At 61.2% G+C, this 18987-nt stretch overlaps 1 protein-coding gene across 1 annotated transcript in view; it reads left to right on the forward strand.

The window, feature by feature from the left end:
* The window catches only part of KCNQ1 (potassium voltage-gated channel subfamily Q member 1), a 407444-nt gene that overhangs the window by 124123 nt on the left and 264334 nt on the right, over nucleotides 1–18987 (forward strand). The window contains exons 3-9 of the mRNA XM_024255585.2: nucleotides 1275–1401; nucleotides 1972–2050; nucleotides 2663–2759; nucleotides 3496–3636; nucleotides 14074–14184; nucleotides 15869–15964; nucleotides 18234–18356. Coding sequence (XP_024111353.1) covers nucleotides 1275–1401; nucleotides 1972–2050; nucleotides 2663–2759; nucleotides 3496–3636; nucleotides 14074–14184; nucleotides 15869–15964; nucleotides 18234–18356 — 774 coding nt within the window. The remainder of the gene's footprint in view (nucleotides 1–1274; nucleotides 1402–1971; nucleotides 2051–2662; nucleotides 2760–3495; nucleotides 3637–14073; nucleotides 14185–15868; nucleotides 15965–18233; nucleotides 18357–18987) is intronic.

The raw sequence follows: 18987 nt of genomic DNA on the forward strand, positions 1-18987 counted from the left end.
CATGCCAGATGGTGTAAGTATCATTCCATCCTAATTAATAACATTTGGGAGCCAGCGATGGCAGTGTCCAGCTGACCGCTCATAGTGGACTCCCTGGTGGGGCATGGCATGGGAGCGAGACCAGCCACTGTCACCCAGTGGGAGCAGAAGTCCCCTTCAGGGCCCGGCTTCTGAGGGAGGACAGGCAGGAGTGCGCCAGAAGTGAGCCTGAGATGCCGTATGCCTGTGGCTTTGTAGCTTTGTGTGGCTAGCGCCTCTCACACGTGGGGGCTGGTTTCATCTTCCAGCCCCACACACCTTCCCCAAGGGCCTCCTGTACACCCCAGCTGCCTGGGCGCTGGGCTCCAGCCTGCAGGTGGCCGCCGCGCTTTAAGTGTCACAACGGGCTGCACTTCACATGAAAGCTGCATTTTGGCAATAAGTCCCCACCAAGCCCACTGAGCCTGGCCCTGCTGAATCCACACTCTCCAGCGGAGGAAACTGAGGCCCAGCTTCCCACTTCTGTGCCTAGGGGGGCGGGATCCAGCTCCGAGGGTCTTCTTCCCACTCCTCCAGGAACCTCCGCCCTCTGGTGTCGGTGGAGTTGAGGAGGTGTTGGGGTGCGGAGGGGCCAGGTGACTCCCTGTAAGGGCAGAGTGATCCAGAGGCTGCCCCTACCCCAGGTACACCAGGCTCGAAGGCCAGCTCTGAGGCTTTCCGGCTGGATCTGGTGGGAAAGCGCTTGTCATGGAGGGCACCCGGGGTTCCTTGCGTGGGACCCCCTCTGGCCCAGGCTGGGGTTCCTGGCGTGGGACTTTCTCTGACCCAGGCTGGGGTTCCTGGCGTGGGACCCCCTCTGACCTAGGCTGGGGTTCCTGGCGTCGGACCCCCTCTGGCCAAGTCTGGGGTTCCTGGTGTGGGGCCTCTTCTGGCCCAGGCTGGGTTTCCTGGTGTGGGACCCCCTCTGACCTACACTGGGGTTCCTGGCATCGGACCCCCTCTGGCCAAGGCTGGGGTTCCTGGTGTGGGGCCTCATCTGGCCTGGGTGGGCCTGGCCTGAAAGCGGCAGCCTCACCTGGGCTCCACTGCCTGTGGACGTGAGCTGAAGATGCTCAGCCCTCCAGGGCCTCTGTGCGCAGGCATCACCATCCCCAGCAGGCCAGGACCTGGGCCTGCCGTTCTCAGGGTGTCCTTCAGTGGAGGCTCCAGCATGGCTGGGTTCAAACAGGTTGCAGGGTCTGAAGCCACTCAAGGCCGAGCCTGCCTGCACTGAGCGCCCCACTCTGTCCCTGCAGGAGATCGTGCTGGTGGTGTTCTTTGGGACAGAGTACGTGGTCCGCCTCTGGTCCGCTGGCTGCCGCAGCAAGTACGTGGGCCTCTGGGGGCGGCTGCGCTTTGCCCGGAAGCCCATTTCCATCATCGGTGAGTCATGCCTGCCCTGTGGAGGTCACGCCCAGGTTTCCAGACCAGGAAGGACCCCCACCTCATGACCCCTACCAGATGGAGTCCCCTAAGGACTGGGGAACCCCAAGGCCAGCAGGGGGTGACTGCCCAGGACCCAGCACAGGAGGATCGGGAGCCCTCAGCAGCCTCTGCACTAAGACGCTGATCATGGTGTTGGGGGTGGGGGGTTGGTCCCTCACAGATTCCCGTAAGCCTTGCAGCCCAGCATAGCTTCACGGTGGGCCAGTCGCCCTTGGCGGCCTGAGAACCATGGTCCAGGCCTAAGGCCCTGCCCTTTCTGGCCACTTGCAGAGCTCAGCACAGGGCCCAGCCTGGGCTGGGGGCTCTGCATGGCCAGGACAGAGGTTGGATCTCTCAGTTTAGACGCTGCCTGCCTCCCTATCCGAGGTGTCTCCATGTCTCCGGTCATCAGGGCCTGACCAGCCTAACCGGCAAGCCCTTTCCTCAGGTGAAAGCAGGGTGTATGCTCTTCCCCGGGGCCCTGGCTATGGTGGTCACGACAAGCTCCCCCTCTCCTGCACTCCACAGACCTCATCGTGGTCGTGGCCTCCATGGTCGTCCTCTGCGTGGGCTCCAAGGGGCAGGTGTTTGCCACGTCAGCCATCAGGTGCGTCTGTGCCACAAGCTCTCCCTGCCATGCCGCCCCGCCCCGAGCACCCCTCCTGAGCCGTGGGTGGTCTCACGCTGCATCCACCTTGCTCTGATGCAAGGTGCCCTGGTGCCCACTGTCCCCGGGGGCACTGAGCCATGTGCTGGGATGGGTGGAGCAGGGTGGGTGCAGGCAAGTGTGGAGGGCACGGCTCAGACCCAAGATGCCTCAGGCAGCCCTAGGCTCTGGCCCAGAGCCAGCACCTCTGAGCTTCCAGGACTTGGGTAGTAACCTGACCATCTGGGCACACAGCCTGCCCATCTGCAAACTGGGGTGACCCAAGGGGCTCCCCCAGAAGGCAGTCTGGGGACTGAGGGAATCTGGAGGTGCCTGGCCAACCCCCAGCTCAGCCCTGTGTGAGCAGATTCAGAGCAGGCTCTGGGGGGGCTGCGCCTGGGAGGGAGATTCCAAGGCCCCTGTTGGGATGGACGTATACCCAGCCTCCCCACCCAGAGTGGACGCCCGTCAGGGGCAGGGGCAGGGACATCCATGCTATCGGCCAGCCCTAGACCCGGCGTGAACAGCTGAGCTCAGCCTGGCTCCCTCAGCCCCACACCGTCTCCTTCCCAGGGGCATCCGCTTCCTGCAGATCCTGAGGATGCTACATGTCGACCGCCAGGGAGGCACCTGGAGGCTCCTGGGCTCCGTGGTCTTCATCCACCGCCAGGTGGGTGGCCCGGGTTAGGGGTGTGGGGCTCAGGTTGGGGGCAGGACGGAGGGAGCAGAGCAGCCCACACTAGGACAGCTTGAGATGCACTGAGGCCCTGGGGGCCGGTGGGTGCCCGGGCGCAAGGGTACCTGAATGGGGCCCAGGATCTCAGAGCAAGCCCAAGCTTGAGCCCAGCCTGGATGCTCCACCCCAGCCTGGTGTCGGTGACCCTGGCCTGCCAGGCTGATGATGTGCTCACCTTCCTCTGAGCTGGGGGCAAATGAAGACAGAAAGTCAGAAATGAAAAACCCAGGCAAATCAAGAACCCGGTCACGGCGGGGCCACCAGACCCTTTCCCGAGGGCTGCACCCAGACGGGCTCAGGCTGCACCGGCCCCTGGCTCTGTGGGGTGAGGGGACACTTCCTCTCCGTGAGGATCTCCTGGGTCCTGGTCCATTCTTGGTTCTGTCACGTGGCAGGAAAGAGAGCTGGGCAATCAGTGGAGCCCGTGCCGGCCCAGACGGTGGGCCTAGGGCGACCCCAGGGCTGAGCCTCATTCTGGGGGTAACCCCCACCCGCCACTTACCGGAGTTGTGAGGAGTGGGTTATATTGAAGCCGGCCCTGTGCATGTGAACCGCGCTGGAGTGGCGTAGGATGCCCAGTGATCTCTGGGACTCGCTGCCTTAGGCGTCTGCACAGGAGGCTCCCAGCCTGCGGTTCCTGGAGCCCGACACCATCTGTTTTCTCGCCTAGGAGCTGATAACCACCCTGTACATCGGCTTCCTGGGCCTCATCTTCTCCTCGTACTTTGTGTACCTGGCTGAGAAGGACGCAGTGAATGAGTCAGGCCGTGTGGAGTTCGGCAGCTACGCAGATGCGCTGTGGTGGGGTGTGGTAAGTCAGGGGCCGCTCGGGCTGAGGAGTGGGCAGGACATCAGGGCACTGGTGTCTTGAGACTTCGGGCCTTGGCGGGGGCTTCTCACCTGCACGTTCACAGGCCTCTGTCCACAAACCTGCGCTTGGAGCCGCTGGCACGGGTCCCCACGCTCAGTGTTGAGTCCTTTGGCATTACCATCTTGAAGTTCTGAATGTCTCATCTTTGAACTTGAGATTTGAGAGGGAAATCGGAGGGGTCACTGGAGCGTGTGTTGGGGGCTTAGCAGTTTCGGCTCCCCATGGCTCTGCCTCCCGCCATCGTCCTAGGTTGCCCATTCCCTGCCTCCAACCTGGTCCTCACCCTGGCAGGGCCCCAGGAGAGCGGTGTCAGATGCATACCTCGCGTGTCTCTGAGGGTCCGCACAGGCCCTGTAAGTGCCCCTGTCCCCAAGGAGCCAGACATGAGACAGCAAACAGGAAAGACCATGACGGCTCAAGAGACCCCAGCAGAGATCAGAGAGCCCCCATGTTTCCAGTGGATGCTGGGCCTGCAAGTTCTGGAGCCGGGCCTGGGCAGTGGTGACATAGGTGCAGCTGGGCCTAGGGAAGCAGGGACCCGGCCTGTGGGCCCAGAGGCTGCCCCTGGCTGTGAAGGTGGGTTCCAGCCACCTAGAGCAGCCCAGAAGCCTTGGGGAAGCGGGTGTGCAGCAGGCGGATCCCACACCGGAACACCGAGCTACCCAAAGCTCGGAGAGGCTGCACAGGAGGGGCGGGGCAGGGTGCTTTGGGCCGTGTCTGTGGGGGCTTCCTTGAGGGACTCAGGCTTGCACGTAGGAGAGGGAGATGTTCCGATGAGGATGCAGCTGCAGGAATCAGGGCGCGCCTTCCGAGCTGCAGGCTCCCCAAGTCCCGTGTCACTGGCATGTGGGCCCAGCAGCAGTTTCTCATGGCTTAGAAGACGCTGGCTGAGGCATTTTTAGGGGCAGGCCTAGCTTGCCAGTGTCCCTGTGGGAGCTGGTGGCTGCCTTCAAATCCTCCAGTGAAAGCTGGCGTTTATATACACGTGGAGCTCGAGGGCTGCTTCTAGGGGGAACACGTGGGTACCCCGAGGGGAGCAGCTGGCTGGAGGCCAGAGTGCAGGGAGGGAGTGACTCCATCACATCTCCCCCTACAGCTGCAGGGCCGGGTGGGCCGTCCAGAGGCCACCAAGGCCCAGGATGGCACCATCACACCTTGGGGAGTGGCCCTGGGTGGGGACCGAGAAGCCCAAGTGCAGAGGTGACGGGGTGCCCCCTACTCTGCCGCCACAAGCCTGCCCCTGCGTCTGCCCTTGTCTACTGACCTCCGGGCTCACTCAGTCCGATAGCAGGTCAGATGGGATCGTGGTAGCAACAGGGGCTGGGGGCTGGGGAGGAGGCCGTCGAAGCCCACACAGGGTGGGAGCCAAGGCCTGGGGGCCGCACAGGGGCTGGAGGTTGGGGCGGGCAGGGCAGCCATGGGAAACACATGGTGGTGGTGCCAGGACCCAGTCCGTCTGCCCTGAGTCTTCCTTCCAAAAGGGACCAGGCTTGCTGGCTCTGGGGCCCCCCCACCACCATCAGAGCATATCTGGGCGGGGTGAGAAGCCTCCCGGTGGCTCCCCAGGCAGGCACGTGTCCCTGCGATTGCTGTACCTCCTCCCTCCCCCCCACTGCCGCTTCCCCCATGAGGCCAGACACTCAGCAGTGGCTCCTGACGTAGGCCGAGTCAGCAGGTTTTCTGGAAGCTTCCAAAGTGCCGCACTGCTCAGGGATGGCAAGGGCATGCTGACACAGCTCCTGGGTTGGGGCAGGCCCCACTTTCGGCCTCTTCCCACCTTCCTGGGGGCCTGTGTCCCCGAAGGCCCCAGTGTGGCAGGCCTGAGCAGGTTTGGGCAGAAGGGCCCAGCCCCCCGGCGGGAGGCTGCCGGCAGTGAGTGTGGATGGGTAGGGCCTGCTCGGGGGATGGACTGTCCAGAGCCAGGAGAGTTCCCAGGAGGCTGGGGACAAGGTGGGCAGTGAGGAGCTGGCGGTGCGGCAGAAGCCAGTGGGTACTGGCCCCGGCACGGCTGATAAGCAGTGCCCAGCCTTCGCCGCTGCCCTGCCTGCCTTCCCGGCCGCCCACTGGAGCTGTGGGCAGCGGACGCTACTCCCCAGCCCCCCAGCCCGCGGCAGAGCGGCACTCCCACTCCCACACCTGTGCAAACATCCGCCCGCTGGCCGGGAACACGGCCCCTTTGTGCCCGGCTTGGCATCAGTGCCCCAGCCCGCACCGTCAGCTGCAGCCCGAGCCTCGGCCATCGCGCGCCCTGGCCTGGCCATTGTTCCCGCCGGGCCCTGCGCCCCTGATCGCCCTGGGCCCCCCGCCACCCAGGGCTGTGGGGCAAACAGCTCCCATTCAGCTGCCCTGCAGCTGTCCGGGGGGAGCGGCCCCTGAGGCCTGAGTTATGGGCTGTGTTCCTGGCGTTTCTCGGACAAACAGAACTTGAGAAACGCAAGAAGGGGCAGCAGCCCAGATGGGGGCTTTTAAGCCAGTTTTGCCAATTTGCAACTGCGCCCTGAGCAGTTGTTTTCTTTCAGCTCCTTTGTCCTGCTTCCTTCACCCCACCGGGGAGTGAAGTATGCCCTCGCCGGCCAGGCAGCCAGGCCTGCTCCACGTCCATCCGTCCGTCGGGGCTGCCACAGGCCCTTACTGGGTAGGAGTTGGCTTCCTGGAGTCCAGGCCATTCTGATCATCATGCTGCATCTGCCCCAGACCTTGCCTGGACTCTGTGGACTCCTCACCCCTCAGACACACCCCGAGAGAGTGCTGGAGCTGCCACAACAAAGTCCGCGAACTGCCGGGCCCAGAGCAACAGAAACTCACGCGCTCTAGAGGCCAGAGCCCGAAGCGAGGTGTGCACAGGGCCTGTCCCTCCGAAGGCTCAGGGAGAACTTTCCTCTCCTCTCCCCGTGGCTGGAGACTCCAGGCGTGCCCGGTGTGCGGCCGCCTCATTCCGCTGTGTCAGGCTCTGTCTCTCATGAGGACACTTGCCGTTGGCTTTAGGGTCCACTCAGGTGATCCAGGAGGAGCTCATCTTGATTGAATCTTCAAAGAGCCTGTTTCCAAATATCGCATTCTGTGGGTCCGGGTGAATATGAATTAGGTGGACTTCCTAGGAAGGTCCCTCCCCTTGCCGGCCACCAGTTACCACAGCTGTCCAGGGAAGGTGCCGGCTCAGTGGTTGAGTGTCCCCTCCTGTCCCCTTCGCCGGAGTAGGGATACGCAACTTGGATGTGAGAACTCTCGGATCCCCTGAGTGTGGCGCCTGCCCTGGCTGCCGAGGCGTTTGGGGAGAATTTAAGACTTTTCTTTGCCCTTGGAACAAAATGCGTTTGTTTGTGTTAGAGTTTGAGTGGAGGGAGAAGCAGTTTTTGCAAACACGGGCTCCTCTGTTCAGCGCCTGGGGGTCTCTAAACACAGGAGGCTGCCGGCTCTGTTTGCCCCTCTGCATCTAAATTTAGAATTGAAAGTAAAAAAGCTGGAACCCCGTTCCCACATTCAAGCCGCCTTTTGAAGTCAAGTCTGACTGCCTGCCGTTCACTCTCTCCTCACCTGGAGGCTCCGAAAATCCCTGCCTCCCTGACGACGCTGCACCCTGGCGGGGCAAGGCCAGAAGGGGCTGGGGGCTGGTGCAGGGGTGTGCGTGAGGGCAGCACTGCCCAGCGGGAGGGGTGGTGTCAGGAAGAGCTGGGGAAGCCAAGGCGCTATGGGCTGAGGGGCGGCAGGACCTGGCCACCCACTGAGCACCTGGGTCAGGGTTCTTCCTCCTCCTGGAGTTCCATGCAAAGAGGAACGAGTTCAGCTGCCCTACTGAGTGGGCCTGGGGACAGAGGCAGAGTACGCACCTGCTGTGTGCCTCAGTTTCTCCATCTGCACATGGGAGACAGCAGTCCGTCTCCCAGGGCCAATGCGGGGCCCGCTGCAAGGGCTGCTGAGGACTGTAATCCCAGAGGCTGCAATCGATCCCTCTGCTGTGGAGACTTTCCCTGGACCGAAAGGGCCTCCTGGTGAGGCTGGGTCTCCGTTTGTGGACTCACTGTTGAGGCGTGTGGTTTTCGGTCCTGCTCTGTGCCAGGCACCGGCAGGGGTTCGGGCAGCCCTGTCTTGCTCTCTCTGTCACAGTCAGGAGCGAGAAGCATGGTGTGAGCTGGGGCTGGCCTGTGGTGGTTCACAGGTGGCCATGGGAAGCACCACCGAGCTGTCCCTGCAGGACTGTCTCAGCCCAGGAGCAGGGAGGCCTCCCTGAGGAGGTGACATCTGAGCTGAGACCTCAAGACACAGTCACCTGGGCCACCTTCCGGCAGGGCTCTGAGGCTGGCTGTACCTCGGGGAAGATGCGGCCTGGGGCCTGGGTGCCACGGGGGTGTTGACAGTTTCACCACCAGCCTGTGTGTGGGGCTCCCGGCTTTGTGAGTGAGGAGAGGACTCCATGTGATGAGGAGGCCTGGCCCTCGTGAATTGGTGTTCGTTTATTTACTTTCTCCTGCTGAAAGGAAGCGGGTTTATTTTGGGGTGTGTGTCTGCTTTTGCTTTTACCCTGAGAGTTTGCCAGCCTGCTGGCTTGTTCCCCCACCCCCACCTGGTGGCGTCAGCCCCTTTATGGCTCTTCCTGAGAGCCAGGCCGGAGTCTCCAGGGCGGCCTCACGGGGGCCGGGCATCCCCTCGGAATGTGAGTGCCTGGCCTGTTAGAGCCCCAGGACCGCTGGCCCCACCCTTCTCTGTCCCAGAGACAGTCCTGCCCCCAACCCAGGGGCCTCCCTCTGTCCACAGCTCCCCCTTCCCCAGGCCACCCCCCAGGCCCCTCTCCTCCACCTTCGTTGGCCCTGCCCTCCGTAGTGTCACCCAGGTCAGTGGGGCCCTGTCCTGAGGAGTGCACGTCTCTGAGCCCTGCATGGGGGTAGTCCACCAGCTAGCAGAGGCCCAGAAGGCTCTAGACAGGCTCTAGACTGGGTCTCTAAGTCTGCAAGGGGCACCAAAGCACTTTACATATTCCATGAGTGAGTGACAGGCTGGCCACGTGCCAAGCCCTCACCCAGCAGGCAGCCTGTGAGAAGTGTGTTGTGATCATGCACCTTCCCAAGAGGGGGAAACTGAGGCACAGAACAGGCTGGGGCTTTGCCTGAGGCCAGACAGTCAGGGTGAGAACTGCCCCCCACACTCAGAGCCGCAGGACTGCCAGGCAAGGCGAGGGTGCCAGGTGGGGCCCAAGGCCCTCACAGGGCATTGTCCTACATCCCCTGGAACCACTGAGACAGGCATGGTGCCACGAGAGGGGACACCTGCCTGGACCTCTGTGCGCTCAGCCTACTGGGGGCACTGAGGCCGAGGGCCCAGCTCTGGGAGGTCCTGCATGGGCTTCCTTCCAGGTCCTGGAGAGGGGAGCAGGCCTGGGAGGGCGCCCTTGGCCCAGAGCCTCCATGAAGAGCCAGGGGCCTCCTCATGGCTGGGGCCCCAGCACAGCGCCTGGGAATGGCTGTGGCCGCATGGGATGTCCCGGAGCCCCTGCTGCCCTCCCTGGAGCTGTGGGGCTGAGCTTGGGTGCTGCACTCTCCTGACTCCATCCTTGGGTGCCTCCTCACGGGCAGGCTGGGCTCTTGAGGCTAGGCAAGGCCTGGGCCTGCAATGGCTGAAGCAGCCTCTTAGCCCATCTATGCCTTCGGGGCGGGGGGGCCACAGCGGGGAGCGTGGGTCCTGCAGGCCTTGGTCCAGCTGTCTGCCTGGCCACTTTCTAATGGGGAGCCCTCAGCACAGTGACTGCCCAGCCTCAGTTTCCTCCTCCATAGATGATCTTGACCTGAGGGTGCCAGCTGGGGTGTGACACCTCTGGGCTACCCCCTGCTCCCGCTCTTGACCACCCCTTCCTCTGGACAGACGACCACCACTTCTCCAGCCAGGACCACCCCTTCCTTCTGGGCAAATGACTACCACGTTTCCCGCCGGGGCCAGTGAGCTCTGGGAGCCAGGGCTTGGCATGCGGCTGGAGCTCAGGTTTCTGGGCCGGCTTCTGTCCTCCCCTCGAGGCCAGCCTTGAGGAGGCTACTTCCGAAAGGAGGGAATAGAATCCCAGTGTTTCTCAGGGTAGAACGTGGGGGGACTAGAAGGCTCCCCATACCTCCCGCCCCCCAGTGTTTCTCAGGGTGGAACGTGGGGGGACTAGAAGGCTCCCCATACCTCCCGCCCCCCAGTGTTTCTCAGGGTGGAACGTGGGGGGACTAGAAGGCTCCCCATACCTCCCGCCCCCCAGTGTTTCTCAGGGTGGAACATGGGGGGACTAGAAGGCTCCCCATACCTCCCGCCCCTTCACACGGGAGTGAAGGCACAGGCCAGCAGGAGGGTGGGGAAAACGCACTGACCAGTGGGGTATGCGTTCCCCGCTCGCCCCCACAGTTCCTGCCATGGGTGTGACTTTGCGTGCCTCGTGTGGCTGGCACCCTGGCAAGGAGCTGTGGCCCGGGAGACAGACATGTGGATCTGCATTCCAGGTGGCGGGCCATCAGGGACTAATCCCCAGCATGGTGACCATAAAACAGCCCATTCCTGAGCTGCTTGTGTCTGAATGCAGGAAAAACAAACAGGTCTGCAGGGAGGGGCCGTTTCCTCGTTAACTTGAGGATGAGGGTCTGGGGCCGGGTCTGGGCAGACGGGCAGACCAGGCGAAGGTGGCGTCCTGGAGCTGCGTCCTGCTGTATGTGTGCTCTCCACAGTGGGCAGACACCCAGGGGCACTTCTGGGTCTGGCCTTTCTCTCCCACTCGGGGCACCACTGACCACCCAGCCAGCCAGCCAGCCAGCCAGCAGGAGCCCACGTGCACGCAGCTCAGCCCCAGGAGGTGACACCCCCACCCTCAGCGGCTCTCATCTGTTTGGGGACAGGTTTGGGAGGTGGTCTCGGGCGTCCTTACCTGAGCAGGTGGCCACCTCACCTGCTCACCTGACCCCAACTCCACTCTGACTTCCAGGCCAGCCCCACTCCATTCCACCTTCATCATGGAGTTTCTGTATTAGATTTTTAAATAAATCAAAATATGGTATTTTCATTTAAAAAGTAATGATTTTAAAATATATTAAAATAATTTAATGTCGTTATGAAAACGACGTTTAATATGCCAGCCCGTGCCATTTGTCTTGATGCCTGGGTTTGCCGGCGCCCCTTACACTTGGCACCCAAGACACAAGCTCACCGCTGGCCTCCCCCAACTGCTTGCCCTCCAGCCCCCCTCAGGCCAATTCCTGCCTCTCAGCCTATCTTGGGTTTGTCCCCGGCCTCCTCGGGAGGCAGCCGTGCCTAGGCCTCTTGGTCTCAGGGCCCCTTGGCGCCCCTGACGGAGAAGCCTGGTTCGTGGGCATTGTGCCATCAATATTTAATACAGTGGAGACATGTAAAAGCAATTCCATATTAATTTATTAAAATAATAGACCCATTACATTTTCATAAATAATGTTATGAGAAATTTCTATATTTTCCAAAACAAATATCGAAAGAAAAATATGCATTTTTGCAAATCTCCAGAAAGTCTGGCTCCCCAGAGGATGGGGATCCCCACGACTGCCCTGGGCCTATCTGTCATGAGTAACGTCCCACTGCTTATGCTTGGGTGGGAGCAGGAGTGCCCGTCAGTGTCCCCCAACCATAGTGAGTGCTGCCGTCCCTAAGCCCAGCCCCAGCAGATCATCAGTGCACATTTGCCTGGGGAACACAGACTCAGCCCTGTCCTGGACGCAGCCCTTCAACCCTGCTTCTCATACCTGACCCCCACCTTGGGCACTCGTCTGCCACACCCCACCACCGCCGCTTTCTTCAGCCTAACCTTCTCCTCCCGGACCCAGTGCTAGGAGGATGTCCAGGCAGGGGGGGGCTTGGGCCTGCGCTGGGCTGCTCCTCAAGTCTCGGGCTGCACGTGCCAGCCAGTCAGACGGTGCTGAGAGGGGCCCTTCTGCAGAGCGGAGGCAGAGCCAGGAGTGGAGAGATGAGCACTGCCTCAGGGCATCAGCAGGGTCTGCGGGAGCCCAGGCACAGGTCTGAGGGATGAATAGGAGGTTGCTGGATGAACAAGTAGGAATCAGCATGTTCATACTGAAGGGATGAGTGTCCCCCCAAGAAATCTGGATTAGACAGACTCTGGAGCCCTCTTGCTTACTTGTCCAAGCTGCAGGGGCCCTCCGAGCTCAAGGCCAGGATAGGCCAGGGTCCATCCCCTGCCCAGGCCCTTCTAGGCCCGTTTCTGGGCCACCTGTGTGTGCTTTCTTGGACTTGCTGTAGACTTGGTAAATAGTGGATGTGCTGGGCCCCTGGGCTCTGAGCCCCTTTGGGCTGAGAGCTCACCAGATGGGAGTCACTCCCCAGGGCAGGACTGGCACAGGGTCTCCGATGCCCTGCCCACTTTGCAGCCCTGTGTCTGCCTCTGCAACTCCCCACCCCAGTGCACCTGGGCCCTCTAGGGAAGGTAGCAGCAGCCCAGCCTGTGCACGTGGGTGCAGGCCCTCTGGGGAGGACACCCTGCAGATGAGGGGCTCCGGCTCCCCCAGGGCCCCCCTCTCTGCCAGCCACTGTCAGCCTCACCCATGGCCTGGCTTCACCCTGCAGGGACCCGGCTGCGCTCTGTGTGCCTGCACTGCACATTCAAGCTGTCTGCACCTGAGTGTGCCCTGAGAGTGTCAGGCTTGGACATGGGGACAGCTCCCTTTTTACATGACCTTGTCATCTGTGTGATGCACGTGTGTGTGCTAACCGGGTCATTGTGTGTTTCAGTGTGTGTGTGTGCACATGCACAGACACGTGTATGTGTGGAGCATCCCATCTCTGCATGAGGCATGTTTGTGAGTGTGCGCCCACGTACACAGAGCCGGGTGGTCCACTGAAAGGGCCTGGCAGTAAACAGCTTCTTGTGCACATTGTGTGTATGGCAGGGGCATGGGGGCACGTGTGTGTCTCTTAAGGACAGCGGCAGTGCAGGGAGAACTCCGTGTGCGGTTGTGGGAGGTAGCCTGCGAGCAGCCTCTGCGGAAACATCCTGACCATAAGCGAACGTGCAGTCAGGGCACTAGTGGGGCAGGGGCCTGGGTGGCGGCCAGGGCTCAGCAGAGGCCTGTCCTGCCCTGTGGCCTGGCGGTGGTGGCTGGCGTTCGTCAGTGTTCGTTAACGTGCTCATCAGTACAGCCTGGTTTCCCGCAATGTGACCGCTTCTGCTACCTGAGCCTCCGAGCCTGGCAGTTCTGGGCAGTCACATGAGCCATGTGCACCTGCCTCTCTGTCCGCATGTGCGCCTGTGCACCCCTGCCCGGGGGTGGCCATGGGACTTCTCCCCACCCTCCCTCCTCCTCAGTGGCTGGTGGAAACCATGGGGTGGCCCAGGGACCCTGGTCTCGTGGGGGCTCAGGTGGGCCGGGGTTTGTTCTTGCCTTCCATCAGAGTGTGTTAAACAGGCCTCAGGCCTTCCTGCCATCAGCACTGGGCCCATAGGGCTGGGAATCCAATGGGGGTCTCCATGTGGTTCCCAGCTGGGGCATTCCTGGGCCTGCAAGCGGTGGCCGTCACTCGGCCTTGACCAGAAGCCCCAAGCGGGTAAATGCTGGGCTGTCCTGAGTGTGGTGCCCAGAGCAGGGCTGCAAAGACCTCCCGCAGCCACAGCCATGGTCTGGGCCACCATGCCTGCTGTCCAGATGAGCCCAGGCATGAGCCTGTGTGTCCACAGGGTGAGCTGTGCCTCAGGGCCACTCTGGGTCTCCTTGTTGGGCTCAGCGCCAGCTCCTGAAGAACCCAGCCGGCAGCCTGCATAGACCCGGCCCAGCCAGGGTAGGCTCCTAAGTCCTGCAGGATGACATTTCCAGGCTCAGACTGGAAGCCCCAGGAAGCAAACCTCAGATGCCAGCGGGGGGGAAAGGGTGGGGGGAGCCTTCTATTGTCCCACCACACGTCCTGGACGGATGGCTCTCCCACCAAGAAGAAGGCTTGAGCTGCGTCTTGTACTCTCAGAAAAGAGGAAAATAAAACATCTGGTGCCCTGGAGTGGCGTCAGGAAGCAGCGCGTCATCCCAGCCCCTGCTCTTTGTTGATGACCAGCCTCAGTGGGAGCTCCCGGTCTCCTGGGGGCTGGCACACAGCAACGTCGGTGGCCCAGGGGCCCAGCCTCCTGGGGACAAGCAGACAGATGAGGCAGCAGGTGTGGGGTGAGCTCCCAGGCCTGCGTTGCCAGCCAGCAATGCAGAGAGCCTGGGAGACACGCGCCAACCCGCGGCTCTGTTCCTGGTGCTTTCGCCGAGTCACACGGGGTTGTCCTAGTGGTCAGGGCCTCTTGTCGGCCTCTCTGCTCATCAGAGTGGTGGATTTGGGTTAGGCAGGTGGCCCTCCCGAGGCTGCAGTCCCATCCGTGGCTGACCACCGTCCCTCTTCCTGCAGGTCACAGTCACCACCATTGGCTACGGGGACAAGGTGCCCCAGACGTGGGTTGGGAAGACCATCGCCTCCTGCTTCTCTGTCTTTGCCATCTCCTTCTTTGCGCTCCCAGCGGTAGGTGCTCCATGGGTGCGTTTTCCCCGGCCCCTCGGACAGCTGGGGCCCTGGGGTGGCTGCACGGCCCTCCCTGTGAGCAGACCCGCTTACGTTCAGAACCAAGAGGGTGCTTCCCTTCTAGAAGGTGCTATACTCCAGAGCCTCACCTGCCTTCCCTGGGGCCCTGGATGCAGACTTCCCGTTTGCAGTCCCCACTGGGGTCCTTGCAGGCAGTGTGGGAGGCAGCCTGGAGTGGCTGTGCGTGGACGCAGTGTGGGGCAGGCCTGCTCACTCGGCCCTGGGGGGGTGGGCGTGCTGCTACCATGCCCCATGGAGGCAGAATCTTGTGCCTGGAGAGGGCACTTCCACGCTGTGGCTGGGGGTGTTTTGTTCCATGTCCTTTCCAGAAACCACAGATTGTGAGGTGATGTGTCTAGTTCGCAGTGCCCATATGTGGGTGTATGTGTGTTATGTGTGTATGTGCATATATGTTTGTGTTGTGTGTATATTTTATGTTACTTGTATACTATGGGTATGTGTATATGTATCACATGGGTGTGTATACTGCATATGTATTGTATGTGCATATGTTGTATTTAGTATGTGTGTTGTGTTGTGTGCACATGTATGCATTATACATGTATATCAGTATGTTTGCATATGTGTATCTGTGTGTCACGGGTATGTATACTATACATCTATGTGCTGTATATGTGTGTGCACATGACATGTAGATGTGTGTTAGTGTGTGTTAGTATGTTTGTGTTAGTGTGTGTGTTAGTGTGTTTGTGTTTATGTTTGTGTGTTAGTGTGTGTTAGTGTGGGTTAGTGTGTGTTTGTGTTAGTGTGTTAGTGTGTTTGTGTGTAGTGTGTTAGTGTGTGTCAGTGTGTTCATGTGTGTGTTAGTGTGGGTGTGTGTTTGTGTTAGTGTGGATTAGTGTGCATTAGTGTGCGTTAGTGTTTGTGTGTTTGTGTGTTAGTGTGAGTGTGTGGGTTAGTGTGTGTTAGTCTTTGTGTGTGGTAGTGTGTGTTAGTATGTGTTTGTGTTTGTGTGTTTGTTAGTGTGTTAGTGTGTATTTGTGTGTGTCAGTGTGTGGGTTAGTGTGTGTTAGTGTGGGTGTTTGTGTGTGTTAGTGTATGTGTGTGTTAGTGTGTGGATTAGTGTGTGTTAGTGTTTGTGTGTGTCAGCGTGTTTGTGTTAGTGTGCATATCTATTGTGTGTGCATGTGCGTCACATATGTATGTGCACCACGTGATCCCCTCTGTAGACAGGGAGTTCCCTAGCTTCAGGGTGGGTCATTTGCATCCCATCAACCGTCCTTAGGTGAGGCAGCAGTGGTCCTCCTCAGCTGAGGACTGCCTTCTCACTTGTGACCTCCATCCCAGTGATATGACCCCTTCCTGGGCACATACAGATGGACCAGCCCACCTGGCCCCCAGAATGGTCCCTGGGAATGGGTTAGAGAGGCTCCAGCCCTGCCCCATGGGACTGGGCCCCTTGCTGGATAAGCCCTGGGGTATAAGTTCTGCCCCCCATGCTGGCCCAGGACAGGCAGGCTGGGCCTGAGGTGGGACTTGGGGGGGCTTCCAGCACTGACCATACCTGGCCTTCCCACAACGGTGACCGGCAACCACGTCCTGAGGCTGCACCCAGCTGGCAGTGGCCCGTGTGGACGGGAGCCTCCTGTCCATTCCTTCCCAGGGGATTCTTGGCTCGGGGTTTGCCCTGAAGGTGCAGCAGAAGCAGAGGCAGAAGCACTTCAACCGGCAGATCCCGGCGGCAGCCTCACTCATTCAGGTGCGGTACCTGCAAGGCCCTGGTCACTGTCATTTTGGTCACTGTTACTGTTGCATCCAGCCCTCACGGCCACCTGTCGGAACCACCATTGGCCCCTGCATCAGCCTGGCTGGCCTGTGGGGTGTACTCTGCTTGTGGAAGCCTTGGCTTCTGTGGTGATGGGGTGAGCATGGGGCATTGGAGCCAGTCTTCCTCCAAAGCCGCTCCCATCAAGGGCCATGCCCTGTGGGCTGGAGAGGAGGCACGGCCGTGGCCATGCCAGGAGTGGACGTGGTTGGCTCTGAGGCTCCCTTGCACTCCCGTTCTCCCTCCCACTGCACAACAGCCTGAGGGCTGAGTCTGGGAGTGGGGTGGCCAGGTGATTGTCCCCAAGGGAGGTAGGACCCAGCTGTGCAGTTGATGCCTTCTGGAGGGCCTGGCATCCCTCAGGGCTTGGGAGGCCCTGGTGCCTGGAGGTGAGGACTGGCAATGGATGGCATGGGCCTCCCTCCGGGCTCACAAGGCCAGTGGGCTGGGAAAGGCAGAGCCCTGGAACACCAGGGGCAGGAAGGTTCTGGAGGTGGGTGGGGAGGCAGGCAGTATCAGGCTCTGGGATGCTGGGCTCTGGCTCTGTCACTCTAGGCTCTCCAGGACCCACCAGAGAATGGGACTGCTCTGTTAAAATAAGCAAGGACTTAGCACAGGAGCCACTTGAGAAATGCGTCCCTGTGGGTCTCTCTTGTTGGCCACTGCAGGGCCAGGGCTGCCCTGAGGAACAGCTGCTGAAGTGCCCAGAGGGTGGGCATTGCCGGGTTGAATGACAAGTGCCCGCTGGGGATAGGGCCTCCGCCCAGTGCAGTGGCTGAGAGCACAGTGTCAGTTCCTCTGGGCACACTGGGCCTGATGTCCCTCAGGAAGGCCCAGGACCTGGGCAGCCCCTGCTGGCTGGGGTCCCCTCTGCAGTCCTCCTGAGCTCGCTGCCCCAGGCAAGGCCCAGGCTGTCAGGGGCCAGACACAGTCCTCCTGGGCTCCTGGCTCAGCCATCCGGCAGGGGCTGTGTGCTCCCACCCTCAGCCTGGTTTTATGGCTTCACAGTTTCTCCTTCCTGGGAGACCGTAAATCAGGCCCGTAAACCCGCCTTGGTCCCAGCATGAGCATGCTGGCCGCCCACGCCTGGCAGGGGACCACATTGGATTCCTGGTCCCACTCCCTGGGAACCACAGGTCCTGTGAAAGGGGGCTCCCTCGGAAGCTGCACACACTGTGGGAGGACTGGAGTGGGGGCCCCAGGTGGCAGGCGTGCACAGGAGCAGGGCAGGGGTCGTGGGGTTTGCCAGGGTTGGGGGACCATGTGGAGTGCTCAGCCTGTGTGTGTAACGCTCGGGCCTTGGAAGGCTGGGCTTGTGACCTTGCCTGCCTGTCCCTGGGTGCTGGATGGGAGTGAGGGCTGCAGGTGCCCCTCGCCAGCTGCTGTGTCTATCTGGGGCTGTCACCCAGGAGCCCACCAGTGTGGGGGGACATTCTCCAGTTGGCCCTCTCTCAGGCTCATGTGGCCAGTGTTGACAAGACCACCAGGACATGTCCTCATACAAGGCCCTGGGAGCCCCTCCTGCCCAACTGGACGCTGTACAACTGCCCCCTGCTGAGTCCCCTGCCGGTAGTGTCCCCTCCTCCCACGCTTTCCACGTGGTGCTGCCGTGGGGTCTCTCTGAAATGCTGGCTTCAGAGCTGCACCCATGTGCCATCAGAGGCTCCCCCAACTGCAAGGTGGCACTCACAGGCCTCTGGGAGAGACCTCACCTCCTGCCAGCCCTAGGGACCCTGCCTCTCCCTGCCCCCCTGCTCAGCACCTGCAGGTCCCGGGCGACCCCTCTTTCTCAGCCCTTCCTCACTGTGTGGCCGCTGGTTGCCCATTTCTGCATTGGTCTCCTATGCACACTGTGCACCCTGGCACCCGGGGATGATGTGCGACCTGCCCACCTTTGCGAGTCTCACCTTTGGCTCAAGGCTGGCTCGGGGCTGGTAAAGACCTTTGTGGTGTCCCAGCTGTGGGTAACAGTTAGCCCATGAGGCGGTGAGCTGCCTAGCGCAGCAAGGGACCAAGCCAGGCTGCCTGGGCAGAGGGTCTGGGAGCTGGGACCATGTCAAGCCAGTGACTCTGAGGTCCCAGACCCTGCCACCCAGAGGAGAGGAGCCAGGCCTGGGAAACAGGGAGGGGGAGCTGTAGCTTCCATAAGGGCCCCCACTGGGTGGCTCAGCAGGTGACAGCCTCTCCCCCTGCCCGACCTCAGACCGCATGGAGGTGCTATGCTGCCGAGAACCCCGACTCCTCTACCTGGAAGATCTACATCCGGAAGCCCCCCCGGAGCCACACTCTGCTGTCACCCAGCCCCAAACCCAAGAAGTCTGTGGTGGTGAGTAGCCCACCTGCCACCAGGGCAGGGCCTTCCTGCTAGCAGGTGGGGAGGCTGTGGGGGCCGCATGCATAAGCATGCATTTGGCCTGGTGCAGCCTGTGTCAGGGAGTCAGCACCGTTTGGGACACTGGGATATACACCCGATGCTAGGTTCCTGCCATCCCAATGTCCCTTGACTTGGGGGTATGTACGACCAGTCATTCCAGGACCAGGGCATGAGAGCTCCAGAGAGAGAGCTCTGGGAACAGGACAGGTTGGAAAGAAAGCTCTTCAGAGGGCCTCAGGGTTGGGCTTTCCACGCGGGGCACAGCGGGTGGTGAGCAATGGGCAGGGGGCCGCGTGCAGTGGGTGGTCGGAGGGGAGCAGCAGGGGAGGGAGGTGATGCAGGGGTGCAGCGAAGGGGGTCTGGAGGTCACAGAGCAGTGGAGTTTGGCAGGCGCTGGGCAGAAGTCTTGTGACATGGCTGGGGTCATAAGGGGTTGGGGCTGATGCTGGCATGGTTCTCCTTCCTGGCCCCTGCCGATACCCTCTGTGGAGAGACCTGGCCTTCCCAGTTTCCAGCTGCCAGTGGAGCCTCCATGCTGACTGTTCCCTGTGCTGGAATGTTCCTCCAGATTTCCACACAGCCT

This window comes from Pongo abelii, chromosome 9 (assembly GCF_028885655.2).
Source record: "Pongo abelii isolate AG06213 chromosome 9, NHGRI_mPonAbe1-v2.0_pri, whole genome shotgun sequence".
In the NCBI taxonomy this organism is placed as follows: Eukaryota; Metazoa; Chordata; class Mammalia; order Primates; family Hominidae; genus Pongo; species Pongo abelii.